The sequence below is a fragment of the Rhinopithecus bieti genome, unplaced genomic scaffold (assembly GCF_001698545.2).
Source record: "Rhinopithecus bieti isolate Rb0 unplaced genomic scaffold, ASM169854v2 scaffold_1853, whole genome shotgun sequence".
In the NCBI taxonomy this organism is placed as follows: Eukaryota; Metazoa; Chordata; class Mammalia; order Primates; family Cercopithecidae; genus Rhinopithecus; species Rhinopithecus bieti.
In genome coordinates, this window is record NW_016804151.1 from 200586 (window position 1) to 217344 (window position 16759).

At 38.7% G+C, this 16759-nt stretch overlaps 1 protein-coding gene across 1 annotated transcript in view; it reads left to right on the forward strand.

Annotated features, from left to right (window-relative positions):
* The first annotated feature begins 1708 nt into the window (after positions 1–1708).
* LOC108526232 (putative dimethylaniline monooxygenase [N-oxide-forming] 6) overlaps positions 1709–16759 on the forward strand; it is a 24161-nt gene continuing 9110 nt past the window's right edge. Inside the window, exons 1-6 of the mRNA XM_017866879.1 lie at positions 1709–3030; positions 7905–8093; positions 10773–10935; positions 12013–12155; positions 13858–14057; positions 16180–16541. Coding sequence (XP_017722368.1) covers positions 2899–3030; positions 7905–8093; positions 10773–10935; positions 12013–12155; positions 13858–14057; positions 16180–16541 — 1189 coding nt within the window. The 5' untranslated portion in view covers positions 1709–2898. The remainder of the gene's footprint in view (positions 3031–7904; positions 8094–10772; positions 10936–12012; positions 12156–13857; positions 14058–16179; positions 16542–16759) is intronic.

Genomic DNA, 16759 nt, shown 5'->3' on the forward strand with positions numbered 1-16759 from the left:
GGGGAGGCAGAAGACCCACAAGGTCTGATTTTCCTGATCATTTTTGAGTAACAAGCCTTTCTGTGATCTCATTAAATCACAAACACAGTCTCAATCCAGAAAATAGATCCCATTATATGTGATAATCAAAACCTTGGGCTTTCCTTTCAGTTGTCATCTTTTCGGTATTACCTCCAGCTGAGCCTGCAGCTAGGGGAAGCCTGAGGTCCTGGAAAGGAAGCATGAGGCTTTTCTCCTTTATCACCTTATGCTTCCACTCCTCCTCCCCATGATGCTGATGGAAAAGTTTCTAACCCTTTCAGAAGATTCTATTTTCTGTATTTGAAAAGCTTGACTGAGGTATATGCGTGAAGTTAAGAGATTCACAAAATGTTGAAGGGACATTAGTAATTAATTAATCCTATTTGCTTATTTTACAGGAGAGAGATCTAAATTCCTGCAAGAATTATCAGAAAATATACAAAGAGATGAATAACTGAGTTTTTAACTATAATATTAGATAATAGTATGAATATTTCTTAAATTTATAAGAAGGCAGAACTGGCTTTCATTTAATATATGTATTACAAGAATTGGAAAGCTAAAAACCACATTTCTAAGACTCTGTTACAGTTAGGGCTTGGATGCAATTAGTTTTGCCAGTGAGATAGTCATCTAGGCTCAGAAAGCAAAGGAAAGCTAAAGCTAAATTTTTGTGATAATGTTGATAGGCAAATATATTCCAACAGGTGTGCTTTCATCAGCTGAACTCCGTGTTCCACACTTTAGCCCCCCAATTTGTATGTTGGAGGCATCTGCAGTGATAGAAGCAGTTTCCTGCCCTCTTGATAGTAGCTCTAGTGGTGTAGGTCTAGGAGGTTCCTGCAGCAATCTCCTAGTTTCTGCTATTTCAGCTCTTCGACCTTTTGCAAGCACCTAATTCCCTGTATTATACACCTTTCTTCAGGAAATATAGTGTTTTTTATCTCCTGCACTGAATCATGAGCATATGCATATAAATCATAATATGAAATCTTAAAAAACAGAAGTACTTTTGCTGAAGCATTAAGCATATAATCAGTCAGCAGGTCCCCAAACATCTAATTCCTGAATATCTCATATATCCTGTCTCTATTATCCATTCCTCTGATGCTACTCTAAGTCCTCAGCCTCTCTGGCCTAGATTGTTGAAATAACATCCTGGGTTTTTGGTCTCCTTGCTTCTAGTCACCATCTGCTCCAGCCTCCATGTGAATCTGATCTGGTCTGATGTTGTCACTTCCTTGTTCAAAATTCTCTAATGGACAACCATAATCCAGAAGGTGGTATCCAAACCTGTGATTGTGGCACTTCAGTATCCTTCATAACCTGTGTCCTGCATGTTTAACCCATATTCTGCTATTCCCATCACTTATGGTCCAGCAAAACTGAACTAATTATAGTTCCCCCATCATGTGTTCTTACTTTTCTATGCATTTGCACATATTTTTCTCTCTGCCTGTTTTCTATTTCTTGTCCCTTATCTGTCTGGAAAACATCTATTCTTACTTCAAGACTCAGTTTGAAGGAAGAATGATAGAAGTTCATGATTTAGTGCACTCTTCTCACACTCCTTGAAGCCTCTCTTATTCTTCCTCCAGGTGGACCTAGATTTTTCTTCCTACATGCTAGCACTACACTGAACCATACTTCCACTGTGACATTTATCACCTCTCTCACCACTAGACTTCGTGGTTCTGGATGGAAAGCGCTGTGTTTTCTCGTCTTTGAACCCCCCAAAAGACTATTATAATGCATGACATATAGAAGGCTGTCAGTACAGTGAAAGGAATGGCCAGAGGAAGGGAAGGAGGGAAACAGAAGCAGGAAGCACAGGTATAGAAATGTGAGGGAGCCAGAGACAAGCTTCAAAGACCACAATTCTGTCTTTTGAGTTCACTAGTTTTACAAGCTCCTCTACTAGAGTTAGTTCAGCAACTCAGATCAGGCCCTCCTAAGTTTCCAGAAATCTGAGCTACTTTTCACTGTTGGCACAACAAAACATTTCATTATAGTCCAGGTGCATAGCCTTTGTTTATATATTCTATATTTCCAAAGCAAAAATAAATAAAAGAATCATTGTTCCCCTAATCTCCCAGGAGTTTCACCTTACAGCTCCCGTGGCCATGGCAGTCACTGTTTTATACTTTTTGTAACAAGAACCAGGGACTTCATTCTTGCCCTTTTCCTATCCCTTTCTTTTTACTCCACCCACCCCTCCCCTGTTCTTCTCTTATCCCTACCACACTCAATCCTTCTCTTTCAGATTTTACTAGGGTTCTATACCATTAAAAATACAAGGAAAAAAAAAGGAATTTTACTTTAAGAATAACTCCTCCCCTTTCCCAATTTTACATCAAAAGATATTGTTAAATGCCATTCTCTTCCACATTTAGAGAACTGCAAATTCTCTGGGGAGAGAAAGGTGATTGCTTAAGAGGTGAAGCACCTTAGAGCATTCAAAATGAGGAGTGATTTTGTACAGAGGATGTCATGCAGCAGGCTGAACGTCTATTTCCCATTCCTTTATTTGTTACCTCTGAGACCTTGAAGAAGTAGTTTCTAGTCTTGGCATGCCAAAGCTTCATCTGCAATTGAGAGCATTGGATTGATGATCTTCAAGGTCCTTCCTGCTCTAGCATTCACTGACTCTGCTATTTTTGACATATTGAATAATCAGAAGCAGCCAGTTTTAGTATCTTATTATAGCAAAAGTGGTAAAAATAATGAGCATATACTATCAATGTGCATCTATGTCTTCTTATGTTTGAGTGAGGTTCCTGATACATAAACCTTGGCTGATAATTTCTACCGAAAAAATTGTAAGTATTAAAGACACTCTTCTGAAGGTGTTCTCTCCAGACTCTCCTACAGGCAATCATGAGCAAGAGGGTTGGCATCATCGGAGCTGGAGTCAGTGGCTTGGCTGCCATATGGTGCTGTCTGGAGGAGGGGTTGGAGCCCACTTGCTTTGAAAGGAGCAACAATGTTGGAGGCCTGTGGAAATTCTCGGTGAGTGGCACATCATTGTAACACCAGTGAAAGGAGATGGGTTCCAGTGCAAACCACATCTGGTCAGTTCTAATTCAGATTTAGGAGGCAGGTCACAAAAGCTCCAGATCTGGAAAGTAAAATCTTACCTCTCCCATCATACTAATGCCCTAAAAACTATTTCACACCAGCAAAATTTGTTCTGAAAAGGACATCTTCAGCTCATTAAACATCATCACCTGCATGGTGAAGTCCAGATCTCCAAGCTGTAAAGGGCACTAATGTTAGTAATTAGTCAAAAATGTACCATGGCCTTCCCAGGTAACTGAAACGATTCTATTCTTTATTGCTCTTAAATGCCAGGAACATGGTTGGAAAAGAGGCAAACAAACCTGGACTGAGATCCTGAGGTCAGAAGTCCTGAGTTCTAATTTCAACTTGTAGGTTTTCTAGGCAGATAGATTTCAGGCCAGTTGCTTTTGTTTCCCTGGACCTCAAATGCTCATTTGTCAAATGCAGAGGATATGATTCTATAATTAACTTATGTCTATTGGGCAGATAGAAATTATAATAGATGATGATTGTGTGTGATGTGTGTGCAGTTGTTGAATAGTCTATCAGCTCCAAATCCAAAGAGAAAAATTATGGTCTTTGCCATTTGGACTCACCGTAGAAATAATATAATTAGGAAACAGTCCTTGTAAACACATTTTTTTTTTAAATTTCAAAGCCAAGTTTGGAGAAACTTCTAGTTCTTCTGTCCTGAATTTCCCAGTCATTGTAATCAGTTGTTGATGATACATATTTGGCTTGAAAACATTATATTCACATCATTCGTCTTGTAACTACTTCCTGTCCTGGTCTCAGTTATTGCCCTGCCTGCACCAATAGCCTCCTCCAATAGAGTATATCAGTGCTAACTTAAAACACATCTTTATTCTTCTCCAAGCTTTTTTTTAAAAAAATTTGGTTTTGTAACCCTTAAAGCACTCCATGAGATATAAGGTCATTAATTTTATTTCCCAGTAGGGGATAATCAAGAGTTAATATTTTCAAGAATTTAATTTTCCTTATTTACATTTGCTCAGGGAAATGTGGACAGCTTAGACTAAATCATAAAATGGCTTTCTACCATCTCCCTAGTAACAATTAAATTATGCTTGAGCATCTATTCTGCTAGTTTGTGCTAAGTACTGGAATGATAAATATGGAATATAATCACTCTTTGTAAATGGTTCCATTTCATTTGATTAAGCAAACCATAATATAATTCCACAATCCTTTGATAGAAAATGGGCAAAAACTCATTTGATAGCAGAATCTCTTCTGAAATCATAAGATTAAAAAACGTGAATTGGATCAACATGAGGCTAAGGCTCACTTTCTGTTGTACAGCAGAAAGTTTATTGCATTTGACAGATTGCTGCCCCAGATCTGTCTAGGAGTGTTATGGAGCGAAGTCCAAAAATGTACACATTCCAAAATATATCTGGCCCTAAGACTTTTAAATAAGAGATTGCATAATCATGATAACAAGATAGACCTTGTCACCATCAATTCGATGGACAAGTACCTCGAGCTTTTAGAAGAGGGTGGACTACGGAAATCTTAGTAGGTCAAAGTAAACCTCCCACAGGGATTACACTTAGCCTTGAAGGATAACCCCAGACAAGCAAAATAGAGGACACCCTGTGACACAACTCCTAGAGAGTGCATTTCCCAACAGAGTCTGCGAATGGCACTCCATAGACCTATGTAGGCATTGACTGTGTGCCAGCACCAGGTAACAGAGACTAACAATCAGGAGGCACAGAAAAGGCGATGAACATGGTGTGTGCAGAGAGGGATCCATGAGTTAGCCAATATAGCCAGATCAGAAAGTTTATTTAAGGAAGCAATAATATGATACAAAGATCAATAACATACAAAGTTGGATTCTGAGTTATCAATAAGATGCAAAGTTGGATTCTGAGTTATCCACAAGAGGAAATTCCTCTTTTCCATAAGGTCGTGTCTGTAAGCAATCTTCTACTCAAAGGCCTGGTGAGGAGATGGACCCATACAAATACTGAAAACTTTAGCCCCCTCCACACACCCCAACCCTTCCTTCTTTTCTTAGAAAAGTTGCTTGGCACAATATATAATCAGAGAGGAATTTTTTTTAACATGTTACATAAGACTGTATCTTGCAAGCCTTTTTTAGAAGGTGTTCTAGCAGACAGAAACCTGATAATTCTGAACTTTTCACTATTTGCTTTTTCTGAGAAATGAAAACCAAATGGGATTTACACACTAGCAGGCTGAATGTGAGTGTGTTTTCAGTTTCATCCACTCCTAAATAGGGCCTCATGTCCTCAAAAGATTTTATTACTGCTGTAATAACAAGCTGCTTAACAGCCAGGTGCGGAGACTCATGCCCATTATCCCAGCACTTTGGGAGGCTGAAGCGGGTGGATCACCTGAGGTCAGGAGTTCCAGCCTGGCCAACACGAAAAAACCCCATCTCTACTAAAAACACAAAAATTAGCCAGGTGTGGTGGTGGGTGCCTGTAATCCCAGCTACTCAGGAGGCTGAGGCAGGAGAATCTCGAACCCAGGAGGCAGAAGTTGCAGTGAGCTGAGATCATGCCACTGCACTCCAGCCTGGGCAACAAAGAAAGACACCATTTCAAAAAAAAAAAAAATGCTTAACAATAAGTTAGTAGCATTTTGATTGCAAAAGCTGTAACCAGGACTATTTGAACTTTTCCCCACTCATTTATTCATATATTCATTTGATTAATATGTAATGAGTACATTATGTGTAGGGTACTATGTTAAGCATAGCTGCAGATAAGAGACCAGTCAGCACTGTAAAAGCAGTGAGAAAACAAGTATTAGAATAACTATAAGTGACTATATAATTAGGGCAGTAAGGATAATGGGAGCTCAGTAAAGCTAAAGATGATTTGGCAGTAGCTGAGAGGGAAGGTAAGGAAAGGCATGAGAAAGTTGAAGGCAACTTTTGAGCATATTTCAAGGGCATATTTAGACAAGGAGATGTGGGACTCATAAGCAGAGCTGGAATAGGAAAGAAGATCAAGGTAGACTGCTCAGATGCATGTACAACATTCTGAAATTAACCTCTGCTTTGCCCTCAAGTTACTTATGTTCTCGTGGGAAAGATGAGAGATGAACACAGTTATCATCTAAGACAGATGGTGCCCACAGCTGCTTAGATCTCTGGTTCTAGGGCAAGCTCCCTCAGCTAGAGGCAGAGTCTAAGTTGAATTTCCTCCTTACTGGCTCAAACCACACCTCATATTGAAATAATAAAAATGCCTGCTCCTTGGAGCAACTGACTTGTTACATAATACATTTGCTTTTTTGTGTTTGTTTGGAGAACAGTGTTTTAGGAAAAATTCCAAGGAGCTGTAGTGTACGAACTCTTCTCTCCTCGTGTTATAATTGCCTGGGGTCAAGGGGCATAAAAATATTTCAAGATGGAAATATTCCAAGGCCTTAGCATCTGTTTCCCAGAACAGAGTCTCATATTCTTCAACCAGGCTCCATCCCACAGTTCAGCCCTGCCTCCTTTCAATGGGCAGCTGAAAAAAACCTCCTTCCAACCTCTCCTCCTTCTCACAACCATCAGTAAAAGGCACTAGTTGTGGGTGAAAGGGAAGCACTCAGCCTGCCAAACTGCTGGGCATGAGCCTTCACACTTTTTCTGACCTCCACAAACATTTTTAAAAGTTTAAATTTCTGTGCTTCCATGTTTATGAGAAATACAGCAACCATGAACAGAGGAAGATTAGGTTTTCAACTTCAGAAAAAATACTGAGGCTTCGGGCAGCCGCCTACTTCCCCACTGGGACACAATCCTCTCAACCCTTTCCAGCACTTTTTGTCTCCCTCTTCCAGAGGTCATCTGGTGTGAGAGGGAGATACACATCTTGAATCCATCAGCAACGTGACATTCCATCTCTTTCCCCCATTGCACAAGAGTCCCTTCGGGACCTTGGAAGCAGAAGCTGCCAGCTCTGAAATGTATGTTCAAGGCAGCACATTGTGTGCACTTTTACCCTACCCTCACGGCTGAGAGGAAATGTTTATTTTCAATTTAGCCTTTGACTGCTTCTAAAAGATAAGCCACTTTTCAATTACACAGAGGCTTTACAATGAAGTGCCAAGAACTAACACATGTTCTAAGGGCTCTGGTTTCCTGTGTTTCTTTGGTGAGGAGTGAAGGCCAGCAACTGATGAGCCAAAGAACAGGGTTCATTTACAACAGAGCAGTGGTTGTCAAAGTGTGGTTCCTAAACCAGCTGCATCAGCATCACCAGGAACTTGTTAGAAATGCAAACCACCTCAGACAATACCCGAGACAGATTGAATCTGAAATTCTAAGAATAGGGCTCAAGAATCTATGGTCTAAGGAGCCCTCCAGGTGATTCAGATTATGCCAAAGTTGGGAAACCACTTCAATATCGGGTTGCTGCCAGTGAAGAGTTTGCTAAACTCCAATAGCAAATAAATAGGCTGGAACTCAAAGCCTCCTCTAAACTGTTTTGTTTTTTGTTTTTTGTTTGTTTGTTTGTTTGTTTGTTTTAACCTGAGTATAAGGTCAGAACCAGTGGTGGCACAGGAGAAAGCAAAAACCACTGAGTGACTATAAAGACAGAGCTAACACTGAGGGTAATTACAGTAAGAGGATTCACGTGGAAAGATCTCCAGTTCTGTGCCAGGTGCTACGTAAAGAGCTTTCCATTCCATGTCTTACTGAGAGCTTTTAATTTTTGTTTGTGCTTTTAAATATTAAAAGGGTTTTTTAGTCAACCAAGAATTGAACCACTGTGTTCGCTGAAGGGAAGACAATTCTTGGCTTTCTCTTTAAGCTTTCTTATTCTCCCTAGGACCACACAGAAGAAGGCAGAGCCAGCATTTACCAGTCTGTATTCACGAACTCTTCCAAAGAAATGATGTGCTTTCCAGACTTCCCTTACCCGGATGATTACCCAAACTACATGCACCACAGCAAGCTCCAGGAATATATAAAGACATTTGCTCAAAAGAAGGATCTTTTAAGATACATACAGTTTGAGGTAGGGGCCTCATAACTTGTACTGTTGAAATTAATATATGTGTGGGTTAGAGCAAAGGAGACAGCAAACTATTATAAAACTTGGAGCCAAATGTTTAGGCACCTCAGTAATCAAAGACTGGCTCTGATTATAAAGCATTCACGCACTGATTTTTTTTTCTACTAGACTTATTAGTCCACTACTCCCTGAGAGCTTTCAGACTACCTTAGAAAATGGAGGCAGCTATCCCGTCATTGTCCACTTTCCACCCTCATGCTCTGATGTTTTGGAAATAATTCAGAATTCTTTAGTATATATTAGGAATTTTGTCAGTTCAATGCCAACGAGTTGTGGTTCAAAAAACCACAGCATTTGGTAGGAATTCTCCCATTACGTTATGAAAAGGTTAACAACTTAAATGGGAAATATAGTCATTGCCCCATTTTACCCACTCGGTTCATAAGTTTTTTTATTAAAAGACTTGAGATTTCAGCATTGTTTCTGTGAGAATAATGTTTTACATTTGTTTGGGACTCTTTACTAAGCATTTCTGTCTGTATGTTTGGAACTCTTAACCTCAATTAACTGCTGTTAAATGCAGAACACATGCATATAGTGGGAAAAACAATCAGCAGAATTATGAATTGTGGTGATATTTACATTATTTTACCTGGAGTAGCCCCAAATGTATAGTAAAAATAAAATTTTCCAATAGTCATTTTATTCCATTCATTCATTACATTCATTTGCTTCCATCACGGTATTAATATCAACAACCATTAATGAAGTTCCTACTGTGTGCTAGGATTGTGCTATGTGCTATATGTAAAAGAAAAGGAGGTCTAAGACTCAGCTCTCACGAAGTTATTTCAAAATAAATATATAAAAGAGTAAGTAATAAGATTCCAGTAACAATTTCAATCAAAGAGAAAACTTTTTAAAGCTATATATGATTTGTTTATAAATAAAACAATGCTATGGAGATCATGAAGCAAGAGGCAACACTTTGGGGGAAGGTATTTTCTACAGGAGGTAAAATTTAGTTGTATTTAGCAGGTGTTTTAGATAAATGAGTGGCATGAGTACAATTAGAGAGGTGAGAAAATGCCCTGCTCATTTGGAGAACAGTGGGCAAACCAAGTTGGCTAGGAGGGAGATATATCTGGTAAGATGAGATATGGCTACATATATCAGTAAACTAGTGTGTAAATACTGTGATTTTGAAAAAAACAGAGGATTATTTTGCAACCATGTAAAATAAGTCCAAAGAAGAGACACCCAGAGCTTCTATGATGGCACCAAAGTCATCAAAGATTCAGCTTCACCCTTCTTAGCATGAGGCCGACATCATGAGGTTTGCCTTGTGGTCCAAAACAGTTGCTGAAGCTGGAGCCATCACATCTGCCTTCTAGGCCAAAAAAAAAAAAAAAAAAAAAGGAAAGAATGAAGGGCAAAGGGATGTTCTCCCACCTGAATCAGCTCCCCTTTTACAAATTCTCTTGAAAAAGCTGTCCAACATTGTCTGCTTATATCTCACAGGCCACCCTAGTTGCACAGGAACCTGGAAAATGCATCCCTTTGCTGGGTATGTTGTCACTCCAAACAAAATCAGGGTTCTGTTAGTAAGAATGAAGGGAGAATGGACATTAGGGAAGCAATTTGCAGCATATGTTCCAGAAAAGTCTGTGGGAATAACAGAAAATAAAACCAAAAGAGTAAATTGGAACAAAATTGCATGGACTTAATAGTAATCACATTCGAAATGTAGAATAAGTTTAAGAGGCTGTGAAGTAACAGAAATTGAGCAGGAGACATGAAATAATATGGTCCTTTAGAAAGATTAATCTGACAGGCAGGACAAAGGATGGCTTGTAGGAAATGGCAGACTGAAGACAGGCTAGTTAGAGTTTTTGCCGTAGTCCATGCAAGGGAGTGATAAGGACTTGAATGAAGGCAGTGTTAGCAATCATGGAAAGAAAGCGTGAGATTGGGAGAGAAATTATTGTTAAACGTAAGGCAAGGATGGAGAAATAACAAGGAAAACAAGTCGTGGATTTGAAGCATAAGTGACTGGGAGGTTCATGTCATCATTCAAAGAAATAAAGTCAGAAGCCAGTTTCAAAGGAAATTTAAGTAGGTCAATCAAAACCTGCTACATATGAGGAAGTATTAGGTGGCCCTCCAGATGGAAAGGTCAAGCTAAACTGGATAGAAGAGAGACCAAAGATAGATGTATTTGTATATTCATACCATGAAAGTTGCTAATATTTCTAAGGTAGAGTATTTATGTAGAGCAAAAGAGACGCCAACGATCAAACCTTGAAATAGTCCCATATTTATTGAGTAGATGGAAGATGAGGTCAGAAAAGGAGGAAGCCATGTCAGTAGAGAGTAGCCATAAGAAAACAACACAGATTTGTTAGATGACATCATTCACAAAAATATTCGGTGTGATTTACCCCTAAATCTACTAACTTGATGTCAAAAAGTAAATGTACTCCAGTGAGTAATTTTTCTTGTGAGATTCAAATACTCACTGAAGATTCACTGTGACTCCAATTTTAATATCTTTCTATACATCTCTGAATGACCAAGAGAGCTCATAACAATTATTTCTTCCACAGAAACAGGGCAAGAAGGAAAAAAATTTTCACATACAGAATTGTAAATAGAAAAATAAATTTTCTGGATTTCTTTAAGACCCTGGTTTCCAGTATAAAGAAATGTACCAGCTTCTTAGTCATGGGCCAATGGGTTGTTGTTACTGAAAAGGATGGGAAACAGGAATCTACTATTTTTGATGCTGTAATGATTTGTTCAGGACATCATGTATACCCCAATCTGCCAACTGATTCCTTTCCTGGTAAGTTTGAAAAATATATAATAATCTGGGGACTTTATATGCAAACCTCAAGAGTTAGAAACATGTATTTCTATAGATATTACATAATGATTATTCTTAAAGTCCCAAAGATTTCAAAAGAAAAAAAAATTAAGTTTAATGATAGGATAGATATAGTAATAAATAGCTTCACAAGTCCTTATATTAAAAAATCAAGGACCTGCAAGCCAGAGATCAGACAAACACAAGTTCCTATTTTACAGACAGTAACTGAAATATAAGTTCTGACAGCACATGGGATCTCCGACCACATTTACATTCAAAAAAAGGAATCCAACTGCCAAATGGCTTATGTTATTTATAGGAGACTCCTAAGTTTCTAATTTCATCTTCATCCACAATTTGCAAATAAACTTTAGAAATCTCAGTGATTTGCGTGTGGGTACACGCATGGGTGTGTGTATAGCAGCACACTTCATTACCATCCAAAACTGGCAAACCTGAAATAAATACAACATAGATGGAGCCTTCCTTCCATGCCACAGGAACACAGTCTACTCAAAGATATTAGAGTTCCCATGTCTAGGTATGATGTCCGTAGGCCAAGTCAAATTAAAGAGTAAAGGTTCAGAAGGAAAATAAGATTAAAATTCTTAATGTTAACAGGCAGTATATTTAATGTTTATGAGCATGGGATCAGAACACCTGGGTTCAACTTATTATTCCACTAGTTCCTTACCACTTAACTTGTCTCAATTTCCTCATCTTTTAAAATAGGGACAATAGCCTACCATGCAGGGATGTTATCAAGATCAAATGGCTAAAACATGTAAAGCATTTAGCAGAGGATCTAGCCCACAGAGTTTACTCAGTAAATATTAACCATTATTATTATCGAAACATACATTCTCATGCCTTAAGATTTTTTAAGACACTAAAAGTAAGTTTTCGGGGGCTTAATGTCAAAAAATGCTAACTGGATACACTTCAACTGGGGAATTTTTTAATTAAAACCGATAATAGGTTTAAAAAGACACAAAGAAAACATCTTCATAATTTCTGAAAATCAGTTCAAACCACTCACCATGTTCCACTTAGGCCTGGACCGGTTTCGAGGCAACTACCTCCATAGCTGGGATTATAAGAATCCAGAAGCCTTCAAGGGGAAGAGGGTCCTCGTGATCGGTCTGGAGAATTCGGGATCTGACATTGCTGTTGAGCTCAGCCGTCTGGCTACACAGGTACATGACATAAAGGTTTTGGGAAATAAACCTAAGGTAGGGCTGTGCTACTAAGTCAGCAGCCAAGGCACTAAGGATGGTACTTACATGTCACATCACAAGAGATCCACTTTTTGTATGTGGTCCTTTAAATCAAGAAGGACTTGAGACATCCTCCATGTGAAGCCACGTAATGTGGCCCAATGCTAGTAAGGAAGTATAATCCATTGAATCCAAAGATAAGTGCATAAGTGTGTGTATGGATAGGTGAGTGTGTATGTGTGTATTTCTTGTTTTCATTTTATATTCTGATCACCTCCAAACAGACTAGTTCCTGGTCAGACTTAATCTTTATTTATTTAACAGTATTAATTATAACCTATCATGCAAAAAGCACTCTGTTTACCACCCTGAAGTTCTGAAAGATATGCATGATTTGGTATTTACTAACATAAATTCAATCAACAGCAGGTGCTTAGCAAATATTGGGCACTTACTATGCTTACTATGTGTCAGAACTATGAAAAACTAAAAATAAATGCATAAATACGTTAAACTAGTTCCTGACTTCAAGGAAGAGTCAATGGATGGAGATGAGGTTCACAGGTACACACAGACTATTACCAAAGGAGGTAGTGAGTCTTCCAGTAGAATTAGGTGTGGCAATGGCAACACAGGGAAAAGAGAATCTAACTTAGCCTGGATAAGGTCAAGGAAGACTTCCCAGAGGACTCCAAGCTGAATCATGTATCACTGATAGACCCTAAAGAAACAACATATATTTAAGAAAATAGGTTCTCAATAAATAAATTCTTAAATAGATGTAAATAAAACCTAAATTTTTTTAACTAAAAATTCCCTTCAGTTATCACAAAGTTAAAGTCTATTTTGCAAAGATGGTAAAATAGATAAGCAGCCAGACTCATCTCAGGGCTGAGGCGGTTGCCATGGTTTGGGTTGCTCAGGAAAAGTCCTTGGGGTATGGGTGTAGGGAGAACTGGAAAAGACAACCAGGGACAGAGAACAGAATTAAATCCTTGACATCTCATCAGCCTAATTTCAGCTAGAGATTTAGCTACATTTTTCCTCCACCTAGTGCACTATCACCAGCCACAACCTCTGGGGCTCACTGGATCATCTGGTCCCTACCAGACTTGCCATCTTAGTCTATGAGTATGTGAAGATTAAACCATCACAGTTGAACACAGAGCCCTATTGTTCCTTGAGGTATGGTTCTAATCCTTTCAACATCTGCACACCAGCCCTCAGGAGTGGTGAGAGAGTCCTGTCTCTACTAGTTTAAATTTTAGACTTTAAATTTTTTTTTTAATTTTAAGTTCTGGGATACACATACAGAACATGCATAGGTATGCATATGCCCCCCACTCCCCCGACAGGTCCCCGTGTGTGTTGTTCCCCTCCCTGTGTCTATGTGTTCTCATTGTTCAACTCCCACTTATGAGTGAGAACATGCGGTGTTTGGTTTTCTGTTCCCGTGTTAATTTGCTGAGGATGATGGTTTTTATAGCTTCATCCATGTGTCTGCAAAGGACATGAACTCATTCTTTTTTATGGCTGCTAATCAATTTATTTAGACCCACCTTTTAAAAGTGTTCCTACTTGGATATTGAGGAAAATGCATGGAAGTGCCCAAAGAAGTGTGTTGTGTTGTGTTTATTTCTTACAAAGTGATACTGAAATCTGTGTTGCCTTTCCCCACCAGGTCATTATCAGTACCAGAAGTGGTTCCTGGGTCATGAGTCGGGTCTGGGATGATGGCTATCCTTGGGATATGGTGTATGTTACCCGCTTTGCATCCTTTCTCCAGAATGTCCTTCCTTCATTCGTCTCTGACTGGTTATATGTCCAGAAGATGAACACATGGTTTAAGCATGAGAACTATGGCCTGATGCCTTTAAATGGGTACTTAAAAATAGAATATTTTTTTCAAAAAAGGGGGGACACTCATTTAAGTGAATTTATTCTCTCTAGAACTTTTGTTGTCTCATTGAGCCTAGTAACATTAAACTAAAGGTTTCACAGGTGACAAGATATACCCAGAGACCATATATGGCTTGGAAACCTTATTGAAATTAGTCCAGTACAGAAAGGGTATAGAAAAACCTGAAATGGAGATGATGCTGGCAGATAAATCACCCTGCCATGCATGCTTCTTTTGTGATAGCTACAAGCTAACACATAGAACTTTGAGGACTGAACAAACTTAAATTGGATTTTTGGAAGAATATCTTGTCCATGCTTATGGATGAAAGGGGATATCAATAATAATACCTGCTTCTCAAGATGGTTGTGGTATTCAATAATATAAAAATACAAGAATTGCTTTGTAAATGATAAAGCTTTAAAAAAATTGGTTCTTCTTAGTTTCAAATTTCTTAATGTGCTTCAAAGGAGCAAATAACAAAACAGTGTTAATCAACATGTCTCAGCAAGTAGGACGTCTCAAAACAAAAGTGCACACTTCTTCCACCCCGAAATGTTGACATTTTTGCAGGACCATCAGGAGGCATGGAACACATAAAGCAATGGAGAGTCACAGAACTAACATGGCCCATAAGATTAGTCAATTCATTTATTTACTTCTTTATAGAGACAGGGCCCAACACTTACTAATTAGGAAGGTCACTCCAGGTAGAAGAACCAGCGTATCAATAGAAAAAAAGAATATTTAAGTTGATAAGAAAAGAAAGAACTGAGAAATTTTATCTCCTGGTCCATGCTAGCCAAAAGTTTCATTGTGTTTAGAGAAAGGTTAAGAAAAAGGAGGAACTGCACATCAAAAGAGCAAATGCCAGATTTAGGAGCTAAACTGTCAATCCAAAGCAACTTATACTACCAAGTCGTGCAGACTGCTATAACCCTAAAAAAATGTTGATTTTGTGCATTTAACACTGGGGCCTCCTTGAGGGTAGAGGGTGGCAGGAGGGAGAGGATTAGAAAAAATACTTATCAGGTACTATGCTTATTACCCAGGTAACGAAATTATCTGTACACCAAACCCCTGTGACACACAGTTTACTTATATAACAAACCATGGACCCCCAAACCTAAAATAAAAGTTTTTAAAAATTATGTTCAATATAAGTCCCATAGCTTGAGCTGGTTAAGATTTTTTTATCTTGTAAGAGTATCTATAAATTATATTTTGGCCTTTCCATTTTGACAATTAAAACATAGTTTTGGAGATGCATTCATTCTAAAAACTAAGCTTCCTTTTGGAAAGGGTTCCAATTACCCAAAGTTTCTGGAGGGGGAATGGGGGAGAAAAAACAGGTTTCATTGCAATCTATGTTTTGCTACCTTGTAAGGTAAAAGAAGAGGTTGCAGGATTAGATAGACAGAAAATGATATGGAAGTAGAGACGCATTTCAGGATTTACAAAGTTTGTGTCTGAGATACTTGCAGGAAATTCCAGAATCTCAAAGGAAACTTAAATCAAAATGAAATATATTGTCCTGAAAAATATTATTCCTAGAATTTTGGCAACTAAAATGCAATATCAACGTTGTTATACTTTTTTGTGGACACAGCTGATGAAAAAAAACCAAACATGGCAATAAAACTTCCCACCACTGCAAGTTTGACTTCCCCATGTAAGCAAGACTTTAAAGTTATGTTAATAGTGCACTTATAACAACAGTGCTTGCAATTACCAGGAACTGTTTTAAGTACTTTAAGGATAATTGGTCATTTAATTTTCACAACAACCTATGAGGAAGATTCCATCACCATCCCCAATTTTACACATAAAGAAACATACAGAAAAGTAACAACTAGTAAGAGATGGAGCTAGGTTATGAACCTGGGCCATTTGCTTACAGAGTTGGCATTCTTAACCACTTTATTATGTCTGTAAATTAGTTTTATTCTCATTTAGGAAAGGAATTGCCATGAGAGAAGAGAGTTCAATAGCACTCATGCTGATATTTAACTGCTCGATGTCATTTCAATGTTACCGGCTGTTGCAGGTATGTCTTGGAAATTAGCTGTTTACAGCAAGGATGTTTGCCTCTCATTTCTGTAGTTCCCTGAGAAAAGAGCCTGTGTTCAATGATGAGCTCCCATCCCACATCCTGTGTGGCATTGTGTCCATCAAGCCCAGTGTGAAGGAGTTCACGGAAACCTCAGCTGTGTTTGAGGATGGGACCGTGTTTGAGGCTATCAACTCTGTCATCTTTGCAACAGGCTATGATTATTCCTACCCCTTCCTTGATGAGACTATCATGAAAAGCAGAAACAATGAGGTCACCTTGTTTAAAGGCATCTTTCCCCCACTAATGGAGAAGCCAACCTTGGCTGTGATTGGCTTGGTTCAGTCCCTTGGAGCTGCCATCCCCACAGCAGACCTGCAAGCCCGCTGGGCTGCTAAAGTATTTGCAAGTAGGTGGGCCATTCTGTCTTTCATTCATTTTATCAATGAACATTTATTGAACACGTGCTATATGCAAAGCACTGTGCTAGGGATACAAAGAGAACAAGACAATCATGTTCCTTGACCTCTCAGAGCTTAAAATGGGGTGTGGGGGATGCCATAATAGGGGAAATTTGGGGGGGTTCTAGCGAGGGGAGTTGAACAGTGAGCTCTTTTTTTTTTTTTTTTTTTT